General features: G+C 43.4%; 1 protein-coding gene across 5 annotated transcripts in view; it reads left to right on the forward strand.

The window, feature by feature from the left end:
* The window catches only part of CACNA2D3 (calcium voltage-gated channel auxiliary subunit alpha2delta 3), an 891,383-nt gene extending 875,880 nt beyond the window's left edge, over window positions 1–15,503 (forward strand). For 4 of the 5 annotated variants that reach the window (XM_035723841.1, XM_027586868.1, XM_027586871.1 and 1 more), the window contains 3 exons: window positions 12,470–12,582; window positions 12,803–12,885; window positions 15,092–15,503. In XM_035723841.1, coding sequence (XP_035579734.1) covers window positions 12,470–12,582; window positions 12,803–12,885; window positions 15,092–15,184 — 289 coding nt within the window. In that variant the 3' untranslated portion in view covers window positions 15,185–15,503. The remainder of the gene's footprint in view (window positions 1–12,469; window positions 12,583–12,802; window positions 12,886–15,091) is intronic. The other variant, XM_027586867.2, reaches the window with a different exon arrangement.
* Window positions 15,504–16,278: the final 775 nt, after the last annotated feature.

The raw sequence follows: 16,278 nt of genomic DNA on the forward strand, positions 1-16,278 counted from the left end.
CGGCACCAAAAATCTCAACAAATCCTTGGTGGGGCTGAGGAGTGGAAGGCATTGTTGTGGCTCTTTTTGACTCATTCCGTCAGCAGTATGATAAATACCGCCACCACAGGACACTGTGCCTTGCAGACAAACACGCCTTGGGCTTTTTGTATGCTCTCTCATCAGCAAGTCACAAATGGAATGCCATAATGTGTCCATTGTATATATTTTTTAATAAGTATAACAAAGACAATATGCTCGTTCCATCTAATCTCAGCTCTTAACTATGAAAACATAGCACCTTTCTTATGCTAGTGGAATGGAGCAGGAGAAGCCTACACCGGTCTGGTTCCTGGCAGGCCATCCGAAGTACACTTGGTGGGAACCAAGCTGATGGCTTGTGGGGTCAGCTCCCTAAAGCCGAAGTTTTCCAACTACAATTCGACCAGGCAACATGTTGACCATCACAAGGAATTTAGGCATGCATCACCTAATATTCTTTCATTATAAATAAAAGAAAGCTCCACTCAAGCACGCTTAAACAATAAAGTGAAAAGTTGAGAGGCGGGCTTCAAGGCTTACTCCAGTTTCCCAAACGCTTGTCACCAAGCCTTAGGTTTTCTCTGCATTTTCCAGTAGACACTTCCATTCAGGAGCACAGGAAAGCTACCAGTGGCCCCTAAGGCTGAAAGCTTCCTTGTTCTCCAGTGTTGGGAGTAGAGATAAGAGTTCTGGGTTTCAGGCTGACTGGAATAACTTAGGTTCAATGCCCATCTCTGAACCAGTCACTTTCTTCAGGGGAAGGAATTGTACCAATCAGCTTACCCTCAGGTAACATGCCTGGGCAGGGCTAGCTCTTCAGAAGCAGCTGGGCTGCCTGGAGGAAGGGTGGATTCCTGAACAGAGTAGGGTATTGGTATCAAAAGAAGGGAGATTAGATATCAAAGAAAACTGCTTTAGAGCACTTGGGCAGGGCCCTCTTTTTTCTGAAATCAACCAGAAGCAAGGATCTTGTGGAGTCCTTAGAATTAGCCTTTCTGGGCTGCTGAAACCTTGTACTATATTTTCTGTACAACTCATTTGCCAGGGAATTTGTGCTACTTTGAATTAAATTTTTTTTATCTTTGGCTATGTTTTTCATCATTACTCAGTGAGCTTTAGTACTGAGCCGATGTGTAGAAAACAAAATAAAGGTCTGTGTCTTGTTCTTGGAAGTCTAACAGGAGACAAAACCACCAGTATTAAAAGATAAGATAGCTCCCTGTCTGGTTATCTAGAGGGATGAAGGAAGGGGTAAGAAAGGGAAGGAGCTAGAGGGGGAGGGAGAAGGAAGGAAAAGAAGAAAGGAAGAGACGCTAGCTGGCTTACTCATGGTGTTGTAGTAGTGAGTAAATCTGTCCCTCCTGCCACCAACCCCAGAATAGCTTATTCTATAGCTTATAGGGACCTGTGGGGAACCAACAACTAGGTGGCCAATCAACTCCTAAAATTTGAAACATCTGCCTTTCTGACTTTTGATTTGAGCTCCTACTGGAAAACATTTTTTTTCTTTGTTTATTCATAGCTTCTTAATGTGTATGTCCTCTGCATCCTATTAGATACCCAGAGGGGCCTCTTGAACCTCAGTTTTAGCTGCTCTAGAGGCTAACTTCCATGTATTTCCCTGGGTTACCAAAAGGGAACTTTCTACAGGTTCCATAGCTTACAGTTTTCAGACCATTCCAAATGTTGTCTAGGGGCAAGTGTCTATCCTTCCATCTTTTTTCCAGTTAGTGGTACAAGGGTAGTAACGTGGCTTTGAGCATCTCATTCCATGTACATATAGAAGTGTATGTGCTTACGTGGATGGTGCAGTTGCCTACGGTGTGTCATGGGAACAGGGGGTACATGCTTCCCTAAGAGGGACAGCTCCCTATGGAGAAGGCAACATTCAGTAGGTCTTTTTAGAACTCAGATGATGTTCTCTAAGGGTGGGGACGAGGTGGCTGCAACACTCAGAGCCTTGCTGGTCCCTGAGCCAGCAGCATCAGCACTACCTGGGAGCAGATGAGAAAGGCAGAATCATTGACCCCACTCTAGAGCCACTGAACAGAATCTGCATTTCAACAAGATCCTCAGGTCATCTGTAAGCATAGGTTTGAGGAGCACTCCTTTAGATCAGTAGGGTCTCAGCCTTGGCAGCATAGTGGAATCACTTGAGTAGCTTAAAAAAATAGACATGCTTTGGCCCTACATCCAGGATTCTAATATAATTTGTTTTATGTGTGGCCCAGGCATCAGTTGAAATAAAACAAAACAAGAAGCTCCCTGGGTGATTCTAATGGGCTCTGTCTGGGTCTCAGCACTGAGGGAGAAGAAGCATGATGCACTCGGGCCCGTGGCAGTGAGCATGGCTGGGTGGTGGGAAGGAAGGTAGCCTAAGGGTTGCAGTAGCTGAACACATCAGGCTGGAGAGAGAGCCAGCTGGATCATCCAGGCTCTTATTTGCTTCCCTCACGTGTACACCGTTGGGTAGATCCTAAGGGAGCCATGGAAGGGTATAAAGAGGGGGATGGAGTGGTCAGCCTTGCGTTTGGGAAGTACTGTGCCACCTCAAGAACGGAGAGGGGCTTACAGCAGGGAAGGTGTGCTAAAAATGATACAGGTTGGGAGGGCCAGCCGCATCATTTGCAGGGTCCACTACAAAATGAAAATGTGGGCTGCTTCATCAAAAAGCAGGAGAAAAGTGTCATTCAAGGTACCTAAATGGTAAGACATTTTCCTTCTTTCTGTGGTCTCTCTTGACCTGTCCTGCTACTTTTTACTTGTTATTTAATCTTGTGCTCCCTCAGACACAGGGACTCTGACCGGGTAAGTGCAGACTCTCAGAGGCACCCCCAGGTCCTGCTCCTATGACTCTAGGGTGAGCAGCCTGCTGGCTGCTGGGTGCTCCCTTCCACTAATCACTGGATGGAGGTGCCGTGTCCTACTCAGAGAAATAGTCAAAGAATGCAAATTTAAAGATAAAATTAAAAATTTCAAGACAGTACTGCAGAATAGTAAACCCTCGGTGATAAGCCGTTCTGAGCATAGGTCCCTGGTGACTACACTGGTGCTCGCCCATAAGGCTGGCCCTGAGCCGTGGCAGATGGGAGGGTGGGCTCGAGAGGTATCAACGAGATGGCCAAATCAGCGCATGGCAACCTTCAAAGACAACCACGCTGAGAATCATAGCAAGAACTCTGGCTTGTGCGATTGATACACATTGGTACTATTAAGAGAGCCAGGGAAACAGGGGCGTTAATTATTGGGATTGGGGGCAGGGGCAACTTTTAGGTACCTGTGAATCCTCCCCTTGTTCCAACGTTTAATCGTCCCTCTTGTCTCTGGTTTAATTGCATGGGCTGCCACTGTCAGAACAAGGGTGAATAGTGGAGGGGACAGTGAGCCCTTAGGCCTTCTTCTGACTCTAATTAGACAGCCCCGAGCCGTTTATCCTGAACTTGATGCTAAATTTGGTTCACAATCAAGTGCCTATTTCTGTTCTCTTAGATTGTTTTCCAGAATGAGATTTTCATGAAATGTCTTTTAGGCACCTACAGAACACACTCCACAGCACTGGTTCTTTTCCAACTCCATACAGGGTGCCTCACATGAATACACTTATGGAAGGATGTGAACAGGATGTCAAGTGGGGATTTCCTTGTAGTCCGGGGTTGAGGGGAGGACACAGTGGCGCTGGGCACCACAGGTTCTAAAGGGAACAGCCCTTGAGCCAGCACTAGAGTTGGAAATCCTCCCCCCACTCCCCACCCCCAAACCTACTTGAGGATAGACAACTGGCCCACATTTTGTCTGCCATGTGAACATCAATGAGGGACCCAACAGGAAAGAGACTGGGGTTCCTGGAAAGAGGTTCTTCCATCCAGGGGGCGCTGTTTCCTGCTGGGAGCCAGATGGGCAGTGGAAGAATGCTCCAGGAGACTCTTCTGTATTTTGGGGGTGCCTAAAGAAGGATGAGTCCAGCATTGGTCAAATGTCTGCTAGGCAACAGATGTACTAATATGTCCGTGTGCCTGTCTGAACAGGGCAAAGAGACCTGGAGGGAAAGAATGAAGGTTGGAGAAGGGACAGCACAAAAGTGGCCTGTGTCTGGGCTAGCAAAGATCTGGGTTCCCCAAGGGCCAGGTGGGCAGTGTGGAAGATAGCGCTCATCTCGCTTAAACCCAACAAGATGGCTGCTGTCTGGATGAGGTCCACACAAGGGCAAGAAGTTTGCAGTAACTGCTGATGGTAGTTGCTGTGGGGGTGGCCCCATTGGGACACGTTGAAGAGCTGGGGATCCTCTGAAGAATCCATCAGAACCTCACAAGAGAGCCAGCATATGGATGCTGGGCAGCACAGAAGACACCAGAAGACAAGCCATGGTGAGACAGGCAGCCTGGTAACTGCTGAAGAGGTTAGAACCTAGAAGCTTGAAGGAAGAATAATGTAGAGGTTTGAACTAGTTACAAAATCAGAGTGGCCAACTAGCCTGGCCTAATTGTACTAACCTAGAGTTGTCAGAAAGTCAAGGAATCCATACAAGATGTCACTTAGAGTTGAGGAAGCAGGAACTCCACATAGTAGGCTGGAAAACAGAGTCAAGAAAGGAAGGAGGGAAGGAATTGTTTCATGTTTTTATTAAGCCCTGACACTTTGTGGGGGGGTGAGCAGATGAGGCACTGCTATTTATTCTTTCACCTTCTTTGGGCTGAGCATGAGTCGGTGCTGGAGCTGGAACTGCCCTGCATGTCCCTCATGCTGTCTGATAGTATGGCTGTGGAGTTATGTTAGAACACATCGTCAATACTTAATTTCTAGTTTGAATTTAAAGAGTCACCAAATGTTTGCTCCCCCCAGGTTATGGGCCTGGGTCAGTGTAGGCATTTGGAGGCATGGTGGAAGAGGACAGGCATCTTCCTACCCCTAAAGAGAGTAAGATCCCAGTGGAGAGCCACAGTCCCATACCCAGCCCCTCTGGAGCATAGTACTACAAGGGACAAGATCCAGGCTGAATTCAAATCCCCTGTGATTTACTCATTGTCTTTTATTTTATGTTAGGATGAAATCTGGGAATTTTATAAATGGCGAAAATCTATAAGGTGTGGAAGACTTCAAAGTGTTTTCTAGAGTCCATCCTGCCCCAATTATTTGTCAAGCCACCGTTTTGTACCGAATTAACAAAAGACAAGCCAACCAAGTTCTCCAAATATTCATCGCGGGGCCTCTAAGTGTCTTATCCCTGAGTCCTTCCCATCACGCGTGTTAGTCCAGGGAGCAGCATGATCGCTTCCCTCATCTGGTCAGCAAAGCCCCTCTTCATGGATAGCGAGCGTGCAGCTAATAGTCTCTCTTGTCAGGGGAGGCCGTCTTGAAATCACATCATGCCCACTCCCCCCCCCCCCCGCCCCCCGCCCCAAGTCTTTCTCTGTCTAGATCCAGTGGAAAAGGGAGGACTGGGTTATTTCACTTCCGGCAATGGACACATCACAATTGCCTCCCTCTTCCCTCCTCTTTCCCTGGAGGACCTAATTTATTTCACGCATTTTGACCTATCCCCGCTTAGAAACCGCCGCTGTGATTCTGTGTTGAGGCATTTCCCTGCTGCCTTTTTTGGCCCCCAGGCAAACCCAGGCCCTGGTTCCTCTGCACAATGATGTCAGTCTGGCTGCTGGGCCCAGCTGGATGGAGGTGTGTTTTATGAAGTTCAACCCTGCACCCTGGGCCATAAATACACGTTGTGCACATAAATGTACAGCTAACATTGCCCAGACCCCTCCGAAGCACCATGTTAATAAGCAGACAGTAAGTCTTTAAAATATGGAAAAGCAGTTAATCTTTCCGCTGGCAAATCCTTTGTAGGGGGGTGTTTTCCTCTCTTTCAGGATAGCTGCGTGCAAGGCTTTTCATCTCCTAGGATTTGGGGGGAAAAGAGAAGTTTGCTGGGGGGCTTCCTTGAGAATACTTGGGGAGCCTTCTACTAAGAGAAGAAATGTGTTAAAAATAATATCTTGCCCTTGTCCTTAAGCGAGGAATCACTCTGGGTCTGCCCTCAAGGAACTGGAGCACTAATACTTCCCATACAAGACAGCACGTCTGCTGGCCCCCGTGATAGACCGAAAAGGGCCTGGGCCTCGGAGGCTTGCCATCTGCCCCTGTTACTCCAGGAAGTCACCCAGCCTCTTGTTCCCCCATCTCTAAAATGGGCACAAGTGTGTCTCATCCATATAGCTTCTATATGAGTTTGCTTACCCCCCTGAGTCCCAGTTTTCTCTTTTGCAGAAGGAGAAAGTCAGTACTCGGCCCTTAGCATCACACCCCATTTTATAAATGTTTGAAGAATACTGGAACACATTCTCCTTCTAAAGAACTTCAATGTTATGGATTCACTTCATTTCTCTTGACAATTACCCCTCCTCCCCCGGTCAGTTTCCTCCCTTCCTCCCCTCCCCTGGTCTGCTCCCTGGCTCTCTTTCCTCCTGATGACATGGTAGAAGGAACAGACTTGAGGGTGAGGTTGGGGGCTTAGCAGACAGAAGGTGCCTTGGGCCAATACCTGCTTGCCTCACGGGCCAGAGAGCACGTTTGTAGTTTGCCTCCCACCTGCTGGGCAGCCATGATGTTTTCTGCGTGTCTCACGCGGAGAATAGGAGTTGCCAGTGGGTTGATTTAAGGATGATGTAAGTGAGAGCTCTCAATCTGGAGATGACATAGTCTTTTGCCTTATAAATATTTCATTTCATTTGGTACTTCCATTTCTTCTTATTGCTAAGAAGACCCTTCATACATTCTGTCTTTTGTTGCTTTCAACTCACATGTGGTCCCACTTGTTTAGTCCATTGATTCTTACTGTGACTGACATGAGTCATGCATGGATTGCTTATTGATTTGCTATCCCTAACACATCTGATACACCTTACCCATCCCACTTATTTTTCTTGTTCTCCGTAGCAGAATTAAATATTCTTTGATGAATATTTCTAAATATTCTTAAATATTCATACTTTATTATAGTTTTGCAACGTTGTTTTCCCACTTACTGTGTTTGGGGTATTCTTTCTTTTTTTAAAATTATTAATTAATTAATTTATTTATTTATTTGAGACAGAAAGAGAGAGCACAAGGGGAGGGGCAGATGGAGAAGCAGACTCCCTGCTGAGCCCGATGCAGGACTCGATCCCAGGACCCTGGGATCATGACCCGAGCCAAAGGCAGACACTTAACTGACTCAGCCGCCCAGGGATCCCTGGGGTGTTCTTTCACAGCAATAAGTATTTTTTTTTTTTTAAAAGGAAGGAAATTGTTAGTCTTTTTTTTTAAGATTTTTATTTATTTGAGAGAGAGAATGAGAGAGAGAGAAAGCACATGAGAGGGGGGAGGATCAGAGGGAGAAGCAGACTCCCCACCGAGCAGGGAGCCCGATGCGGGACTCAATCCCAGGACTCCAGGATCATGACCTGAGCCAAAGGCAGTCGCCCAACCAACTGAGCCACCCAGGCGTCACAGCAATAAGTAGTCTCCTTCCCCCTTTTATCTGGTGCTGCCAAGTAGACCACAGAATGGACACACTGTTGCTTACTTAATCCTCCCTCTGTTGATGGACTTTGAGGTGGGTTTCCTTTTTTTTCTTTTCTCAGTGAACAATGTTACCAAGAGCATCATTACACATGACTTCTAAGGTTCCTGAGCAGGAGTGTATCTTACTGAGAAGTAAAACTACTGAAAAAATAGGATTGCCATGATTTCCACTGTAATAACAACAGATTGTTCTCATCGTGGTTTTATTCACTTTCCCACCAGCAGTGTAGAATGATGTTCACGTCTTCAGATGCCATCATTTGACGTTAGCGTAGATTAAATTTTGGCCATTCTGCTGGTAAAAAGTGCATTTCATTACTTTAGTCTCATTTTAATGTGTATTTTCTCTTTTAGTGAGATTGAACTCCTTTTAATGTGTCAGGTGTCCATCCATGTTTCCTTTTCTATAAGTCCTCTTGTGGGTTTTGACATAGGTGAGGGCACACGCCTTGGTTTTGCTTCCCTTTACCTAAAACTCAAGTTTATGCGATTGTCCGGACTATTCTTTATATTTACCCTTCTGAATGAATCTTAGGATCAATACCTCAAATTCCATCAAAAATCCCAGTAAGAATCCCTTTGAATTCCTTTGCTTGAATTAAAAGGTCCACTGAAAGAGAAATGACATCTTTCGTATATAAGTGCTCCTTTCCACCACCCTTGTACTGCCCCCCCCCCCCCGCAATTCTTAGTTTGTCTTTTTATGTTCAGTAAAGCTTGGTCATTTTCTTCATAAAGAAGTCTTTTACTAGATTTATTCGGGGCGCCTGGGTGGCTCAGTCGTTAAGCGTCTGCCTTTGGCTCAGGTCATGATCCCGGGGTCCTGGGATGGAGCCCCACATCGAGCCCCGCTTTGGGCTCCCTGCTCAGCAGGAAGCCTGCTTCTCCCTCTCCCGCTCCCCCTGCTTGTGTTCCCTCTCTCACTGTGTCTCTCTCTGTCAAAAAATAAATAAAATCTTTAAAAAAAAGATTTATTCTTAGGCATTCCATAGTCATTATTGATACTCTCAATGGTTCTTTATTTCATAAATATTTTTTTCATTGGTTATTGCCTGTGTCCAGGGAGAGGCTGTGGTTTGATATGCTGATTATGTAACTGGTCAGCTTGCTGACTTCTTTTATTCTAGTGGTTGGTCAGTGGGTTCACATGGGTTTTCAATGAACACACTGATACCTGTTCTTTGGGTGACTTGGTGGTATTCACTTGCAGGTAGATCCTCAATGAGCATTTCAGGTTTTTTTGTTTTTTTTCTCACAGCAATTTGTCTCTTTGTGTTTTTACAGCTTGGCCAAATGTTGATAGTTTATACTTTATCCCCAAAGGTGTGTTTGCTCTAACTTTTCAAATTGTTTGCCATTATGTATACATAATAGTCACTTAAAATGCTTAAATGCCTCTGGATCTTTTGGGTTTTAATGTGACTTTGTAACTTCTTTCTTTTGAGCCAAAGGCTGATTTATGTCAATGTTCTTTTAAACCAGAGCTTGGTTCTTTCAGTTATCTTCACAGTTTTATTTGCATTTATTCTTCTGCTTTTATCTTTATAAACTCCGTTCGTCACTGAGTCAAGTATTTGCAAAGAATCTGCTCAGTCCCCGGCACAGCTCTAGGTGCTGGGGTAACAGATTACTGGGGCAGAGCGATGCAGCCTTCCTCCCATGGAAACGGCAGTCTGGGGTGAAGGGTGGACAGGAAGCAAGTAAGGACAGAGCAGAGGCCCAGGCTAGAAGAAAGGTAGTCAGGTCACTGGGTCCTTGACAGGACTGATTCAGCGAAGTGGAAAGGAATACAGAAGAATTGTGGTGGGTTTGTGAAAGGAGGGGTGCGGGGAAGTGGACCGACTGTGGAGAATTCTATTTAGGATTCACACTATGAAAGAAGACAGAGAAATAGGGCGCTAGCTGGAGGTGAGGTCAAGGGAGAGTTTTCTTTTTCCCCGAGGTGGAAGATGTGACAGCATGTTTGTGAACTGAGGGGAACTATGCAATGGTCATCTCTCATCCCTTCCATCAGCCTCATCGTTGGAGAAGCCTGAGAGCTTGTGGAGAGAGCGACCAGTACTCAACCCAGGGTCCCAGAGGGAAGACCAGGGGTAGGGGCACAGGTGCAGGTGTGTGTTCTTATTTTTTCCAGCTTCTCCATCCAAAAACTTAGTTCATTTATTGGCAAACTGTTTTTCCCCAATAAACATATTTAAGGTCATACCGCAGAGATTTGAGTCTGGGCTGTTCTTAAATTGTCAAGGATTACTTGAATGTGTTTTTAAAAAAATTTTTAATTTCCACTGTTCATGTATTTTTTGCTATTAATTTCTAATTGTACCCTACCCTAAAAGAACATGCCATTGATGCTTTCTGCTCTTTGGAATGTGTTGCAGTTCCCTGTGTTTGAAAATAGCTTATATTCTCTATTGTTTGGATATGAGGAATTTTCACTCCATTTTTAAATAAATCATGTGCTCATCAATCACTTGTGGCATTTCTATGAGTTTGTACACTCTGATCATAAAGGTTCATATCATAGCTTGTTATGCTACTATACTGTTTTTCAGTACAAACTCTTTTCTTTATTACATTTTAATGATCTTCCCTGTGAATATTTGTAGAAGAATACTACGAAACCTGTCACTCTCTTTTGTCTTTAGCATTTTTCTGGTGTCCTTTGTCCTCTCCTGTCATTCCGTATTAGGAGTGTCTTCTTGCAAATAGCATAATGCTGGTGTTTTCGTAAACCCGATTTAAGAATCTCTGCCTTTTTTAAAAATTAACTTTTTGAGTCTCTGCCTTTTAATATGTGAATCTAACCAACAGACATTATGATTGGTAATAATTTTATATTATACCAGTAGTCATGCATGTGCGCTCGCACGCACCTGTGTGTTATTTACCATGCTCTCTTAGATTAATCAGATTTTCATCCTTCAGTTTATTTTCAGTAGTTATCCCTAAATTTTAAAACACAAATTTCTACCTACATCTCCAGTTAGTTAGACTCTGTTCTCCTCTGGATTCTGACATACCTTTTATTTCCTTTTTTCCATTCCCTCAGAACTTTAAAAATGTTGCTCTGTTTTCTTCATCTTAAGTCCCCCATTGAGAAGTTTGTGTCATTCTCATTCTTCTTTAAGTAATTTGTTTCTAGAGACGCTTTTAGGATTGGTCTGCATCTTTGATGATCTGAAGTTTCACTCGTGCATGAATGGACCCTTTTAGTGAAAAAAAAGAAGTCAAATTTTTCTTCAATTGGAAAATATCGTCTCTCCCTTTAGAGCTTCTATTTCATATTTTAATCTCTTGTTCCTTTTTTGGCCATCTGGTAGATTCATTTGGCTTAATATTCTAGTCAATCATTTGTTCTTTAAAGAGTTGTATGATCTTGGTTTCGCGTTTGTCTTTGAGACTCTGTTAACCTGCCTTCACCATGGAAATCATTGGTTCTCTGATGAGCACCATCTAAGCTAGGTTATTTTTTTTCTGATAGGCATCACCCATTACAAAGAGGCCACCTACTAGAGCAATGTCTTTGCAGAGGAGAGAAAGTACCTAGTGCTAAAAGGGGGAGGGTAAAGCCGACAATTTTAAAGTCTAAGTGAGACAGCAAGGTTGAATTTTTTTCCTCAGGCCAAGTAGAGTTATGGAGAAGGGTGGGAGGGTGGAGTCCATGTTCCAGAGCATGGATGGCATCGAGGCAGCATCTCTGAGCAAAGGCATGCCTTGTTCCCTGCTATGGATTAAAAAAAAAAAAAACAAACACAAACATAATTGCAGAATATTAGATGAATAGGCATCCAGCATTTGTAGACAAGAAACAAGTTGTGTTATAATCTTTGAGCCATTTTTGGATAATTCAACATAAGAGGCGTTAAAAGGTAAAAATAAAAAGGTCGTCCTTTCTCCTCTTTATAATTTCCCACAAAACAGAAGGATTCTTCTTCATTGCATGATTTCAGTAAGTCGTGGTGATACACTTCAGAGAATAGAACAAATTTGTTGGGAGAAAGATGAAAGAAGGTAAAACTTACAGAGAAATTGACCGATTTGTTATGTTACAGTCTACCTCATCCGACTGAACAGAATTTAGCGAAATGTCATGAAAAATTATATTATATGACAGGGATTCTAGACTTGAGCTAAGCATTTAGCTAATCTGTTTGCTCTGGAAGAATATGGGATTTTGTTCTCTAATTTGTTCCTCCAAAGAATCAGTGGTATTTCTTGCTTCAAGAGTGTTTTGACAGTGCTGTTACTTTGTCATTTCACTGCGTCAGGTGATGAGCGAGCAGGTGCCAATAGGCTTACTTTCCGTTGGACTAACTGTCCTGCTGGACCCGGATGTCAGCACGGCCGCATAGCCTGAGCACTAGCACGCACGGCCTCAACACTGTGGAACTCCCAAATGACCCGCATTAATCTCATGCAAACACTGTACCTCTATTATGGGCAGAAATTGTGCGAAGCGGTCCAGGGAAGGGTCTAGGAACTTCACTTCATCATTCTGGGAAGAGAGAGGGGCAAAGAACATTGAATGTAATCTGGGAGGAGGAAGCAAGGCTTGGAAAAGCCTGACCCCATCACCTTGGAAATTGGGTTGATTTAGCCAACGTGACTGTCCTGTTTTGTGCACGTGACTTTCCAGTCTTCCCAAGGTGAGTTTTAGGAGCTACGTGTAGCTGCAGCCATAGGTTTTAACTGTTGTCTTTTTAGCGAAGCTTGGTATTTAAAAGTGAAGAGCCTCACGGAGGAGGCAAGTTCAGTAGTAAAGCAGTCTCTGAGAACTGTGTTCCAAAATATTAGAGGAGTTAACTCCCCAGGGGAGAAGATTACCTCAGGATTCTTGACTTGACAGATGGTAAACGACCACTCACTGTCTCTGTGCTTCATGTTCCAACAGGTCCTTTGTCATCCAGCAAATTCCAAGCAGCAATCTGTTCATGGTGGTGGTGGACAGCAGCTGCCTGTGTGAGTCCATGACCCCCATCACCATGGCGCCCATTGAAATCAGGTATATCCTTTTGTGCGTGGGTCCAGCCACTGCTGCTGAAGCTGGTGAGGGGGATGGACAGTAAGGAAACCTAGGGGAGAAATACTAGAGAGGGGGAAATGACAGCCTTTCCACAATTGGAGAGAGAAAAGTATTTAAGGGAGTTCAGTGCCAAGGTTTGACCTCCAACATGCAGAGTGAGGGAAAGTAACTTCTGGGCAATATGCCTTAACTACAGTCAACATAACGAATCCCTTAAGTGTGAACGTTTAAAGGCCCAGAAGATCAGAAGGCGTCCGGAGTCTTGTCATGGCTTCCATCCTGAGGTAAGTCTGCGAACCTTCCTGTTCTCTTTTTCCACCAGATTCACCATGAGAGTCTCATAATGGTCAAAGAACTGTAGCTAAGAAGTTTACTGGTGAGGAAACAATCCCTTGCAGGCAGATCAATGGAAGCAGTGGAAGGCTAACGGCCCTCTACTTTAGCCCCCAACGCCTTCACGTTCAGTCTGTGCTTCACGGTCTTATTCTATCTGTGTATAGAGTTTAAAGCTTCTTTACTACCTTCCTTCCCTTTGGGATGGCTGTGCTGTAGTGTAATTACTTTATGCTATTACATACACTGTGGCTCTGACCATCTTGGTTTACTTATTTCAAATTGTAGTTCAAGTGATATTCTCCTGCTGACTTTTCGACAGCCTTTTATTTGCAAGAAGTCCATGGAAAGCAGAAGTGGCAATATTGGTATCAGGTCAAGAGTCACAGTTTATGCAGGTGGAATGATAAGCTTCCAAACCCCCTCACCACCTGAAGGCACAACTATAAAGGCACTCCATTTACACCAGAAGTGAGGATCCGAAAAAAAAAAAATTAAACTTAGCACTGAGAAAGGTGAATACCCCCAAAGTACCATAGGCAAGGGACGCCTGGGTGACTCAGTCGGTTAAGCGTCTGCCTTCGGCCCCGGGGCGTGATCCCAGGGTACTGGGATCGAGTCCCACATCGGGCTCCTTGCTCAGCAGGGAGCCTGCTTCTCCCTCTCTCTCCCTCTGCTTGTGCTCTCTCTGTCAAATAAATAAAATCTTTAAAAAAAAAGTACCATAGGCAAAAAACACCTTTTTAGTCTAGCAAAAATAACAGAAATTTAAAAATTAACTCCACCCCACTTCAAAAAATGCAAAGCTTGTCTAGACCAGTTATTATTATGGAGAGCCTGGGAGGATCTCCATTCTTAAAAATGCCACCAAAGCCAACTGACTGACTTTAAATCCCACCTTTAAATAGTAAATAATTTTAATCTTTAACTCTCCAAGTCCTAGAGAAGGTGTTAAGGTCACTAGAGTACCAATAAGAACTTGGAATTTATTGAGAATATTTGCTTCTATATTCAAAGGAGTGTTCAGTAGCAACATATTATGCAAATATATGCTGGAAAGATCTTTGCTCAGATTCAATGATAAAATTCAAATAAAAAAATCTTTGTGTAAAATTCAAATACAAGTAATAGTCCCCAAATGCTAAAATCGCTTCAGTGAAAACCAGAATGCCTGTGTAGACAACTAAAGTCATTAGAGTAAAAATCTTCTGGAGTTAACAAGATAATTTACTTTGGTAAATAGATATAAGATCAACATTCAAAAAATTAGTATTTCTTTCTGTAAGTTTCTAGAGCTAGTAAGATGAGGTCAGCAGGACAGCAGAGAAATTCTTAGATATGACAAAGGTTCAATTCAAAGGGGAAAATATAGATTCGATTTTAATGGTAAAATAATAGTCTCACAAGAAATTTTAGGGATTGGAGAAATCTTTCTATCCAAGACCACACAGCTATGGAAGAAAAACAGAATTTCTTTATATAAAAATTATAAATTTTTTTATGGAAAAAGATAATTTTATTTATTTACTTATTTATTTTTTTAAAGATTTTACTTATTTGACAGAGAGAGACACAGTGAGAGAGGGAACACAAGCAGGGGGAGTGGGAGATAATACAGTAGAGCTGGAAAAATGGAGCTGGAAGAATTTCCATCAACCAGTGGATAAAAAGCACACCGCAGAAAGGATTACATAATATGATTTCATTTTTATAAAACAAACCCCTCCTTTCCCCAAACGAAAAGAAAGAAGACACACACAAAACCTTCTATAGCTGTTTCTGCAATGATCAGGCCCCTTAGATGTCAACTTTTACTTACATTCTGACAGGAAAACATTAGAAGGCCAATATTCTGCTGTTCTCATTGGATCACAGCAGACATCTCCACCAACAGCCCTTGGCCTCTTGAATGTTCTGTGTAATAGTATACACAGAGTAGTTTGGCACATTTTATGCGCTGACAACTGAAATCAGAGATTCTCATCATAAACTTGATGAAATTTAGACAAGTGCGTTTCCTTGCACTATCTAGTTTCCAAAAGACTTGATTCCTACATTGGAGGGCGTAGGGGGAGGTCTGGGGACTCGATACAGCTTGGGAAGTTGAAGGCGTCTTGGGATCTATCTGGTTCTAACAGTTCCCGTCTTCCCCTGTAGGAGAACGCAAGGGAGTGTGGCGGTGCGCCCGGTCTGCAGGCCAAGATGGTCCTTACCCTCTTCCCTCTGCTCTTGATGCTCTTCTCAAGGTGACACTGACTGAGATGTTCTCTTGGCATGCTAAATTATGGATAAACTGTGAACCAAAATATGGTGCGACATAGGAGACATGAAATATAGTCCAACCATCAGCATCTCATGGTTTTAAACTGTGCGTGATATAAACTCTTAAAGAAATGTTGGCAAAAAGTTAGCTTTTTACTTTGCCAGTCATGCAAATGTGAGTTTGCTACATGATAATCACCCTTCATCAGAAATGGGACTGCGAGTGGGCAGTGTCCCTTCTGCTTGAAACCCATTGAAACCAATTTAAAACTGTGTACTTTTTAAATAAAGTATATTAAAATCATCATCTTTTTGATTTTTGCTTTATTGCTGAGACTACAGACTGAAAGTTGATTGCATGGAAAAGTCACCCATTCCAGATACCGGGAAAGGAGGATTGTTGGCAGAGACTTCATTCTAAAGCAGATTCTAGACAAATATTTCACCATTGTTTAGGTGCTTCACTCTCAGTTATAAAAATATTTATACAGAAGTAAACCAAAATATCATCTGCATGGGAAGAGTTTATGACAAAGAACCCTGAATTTTTTTGAACTAAGCTTCAATAGAAATCATAATTTGGATGAGGACACAAGCTCCCAAAATACTCGAGTATTGGGAGTAGAAATAAAGCCGTAAATCCTAGGAATTCATTCTGAAAAGACTTGACAGAGGAAAAAAACAATGGCTAGGGGCACCTGGGTGGCTCAGTCCTTAAGTGTCTGTCTTGGGCTCAGGTCATGATCTCAGGGTCCTGAGACAGAGCCCCCGCATCCAGCTCCCTGCTCGGTGGGAAGCCTGCTTCTCCCTCACCCACTCCCCCCTGCTTGTGTTCCCTCTCTCGCTGTGTCTCTCTCTCTGTCAAATAAATAAATAAAAAATCTTTAAAAAAAAAAAAACAATGACTATAAATGACTCTCAAGCTTATTGCTTGAGCATCTGGCTTCTGGCTTTCCCCATAAACAAGGGATGAAATTTGATCTCAAATATTACAAGATGTGAAATTACCCAGATGTGTAAGCATTCCTAAAACACTGGATCCTGACCCAAAGAAAACAGATTCCACTGGATCATGGTTACCA

This window comes from Zalophus californianus, chromosome 1 (assembly GCF_009762305.2).
Source record: "Zalophus californianus isolate mZalCal1 chromosome 1, mZalCal1.pri.v2, whole genome shotgun sequence".
NCBI classification, from domain to species: domain Eukaryota; kingdom Metazoa; phylum Chordata; class Mammalia; order Carnivora; family Otariidae; genus Zalophus; species Zalophus californianus.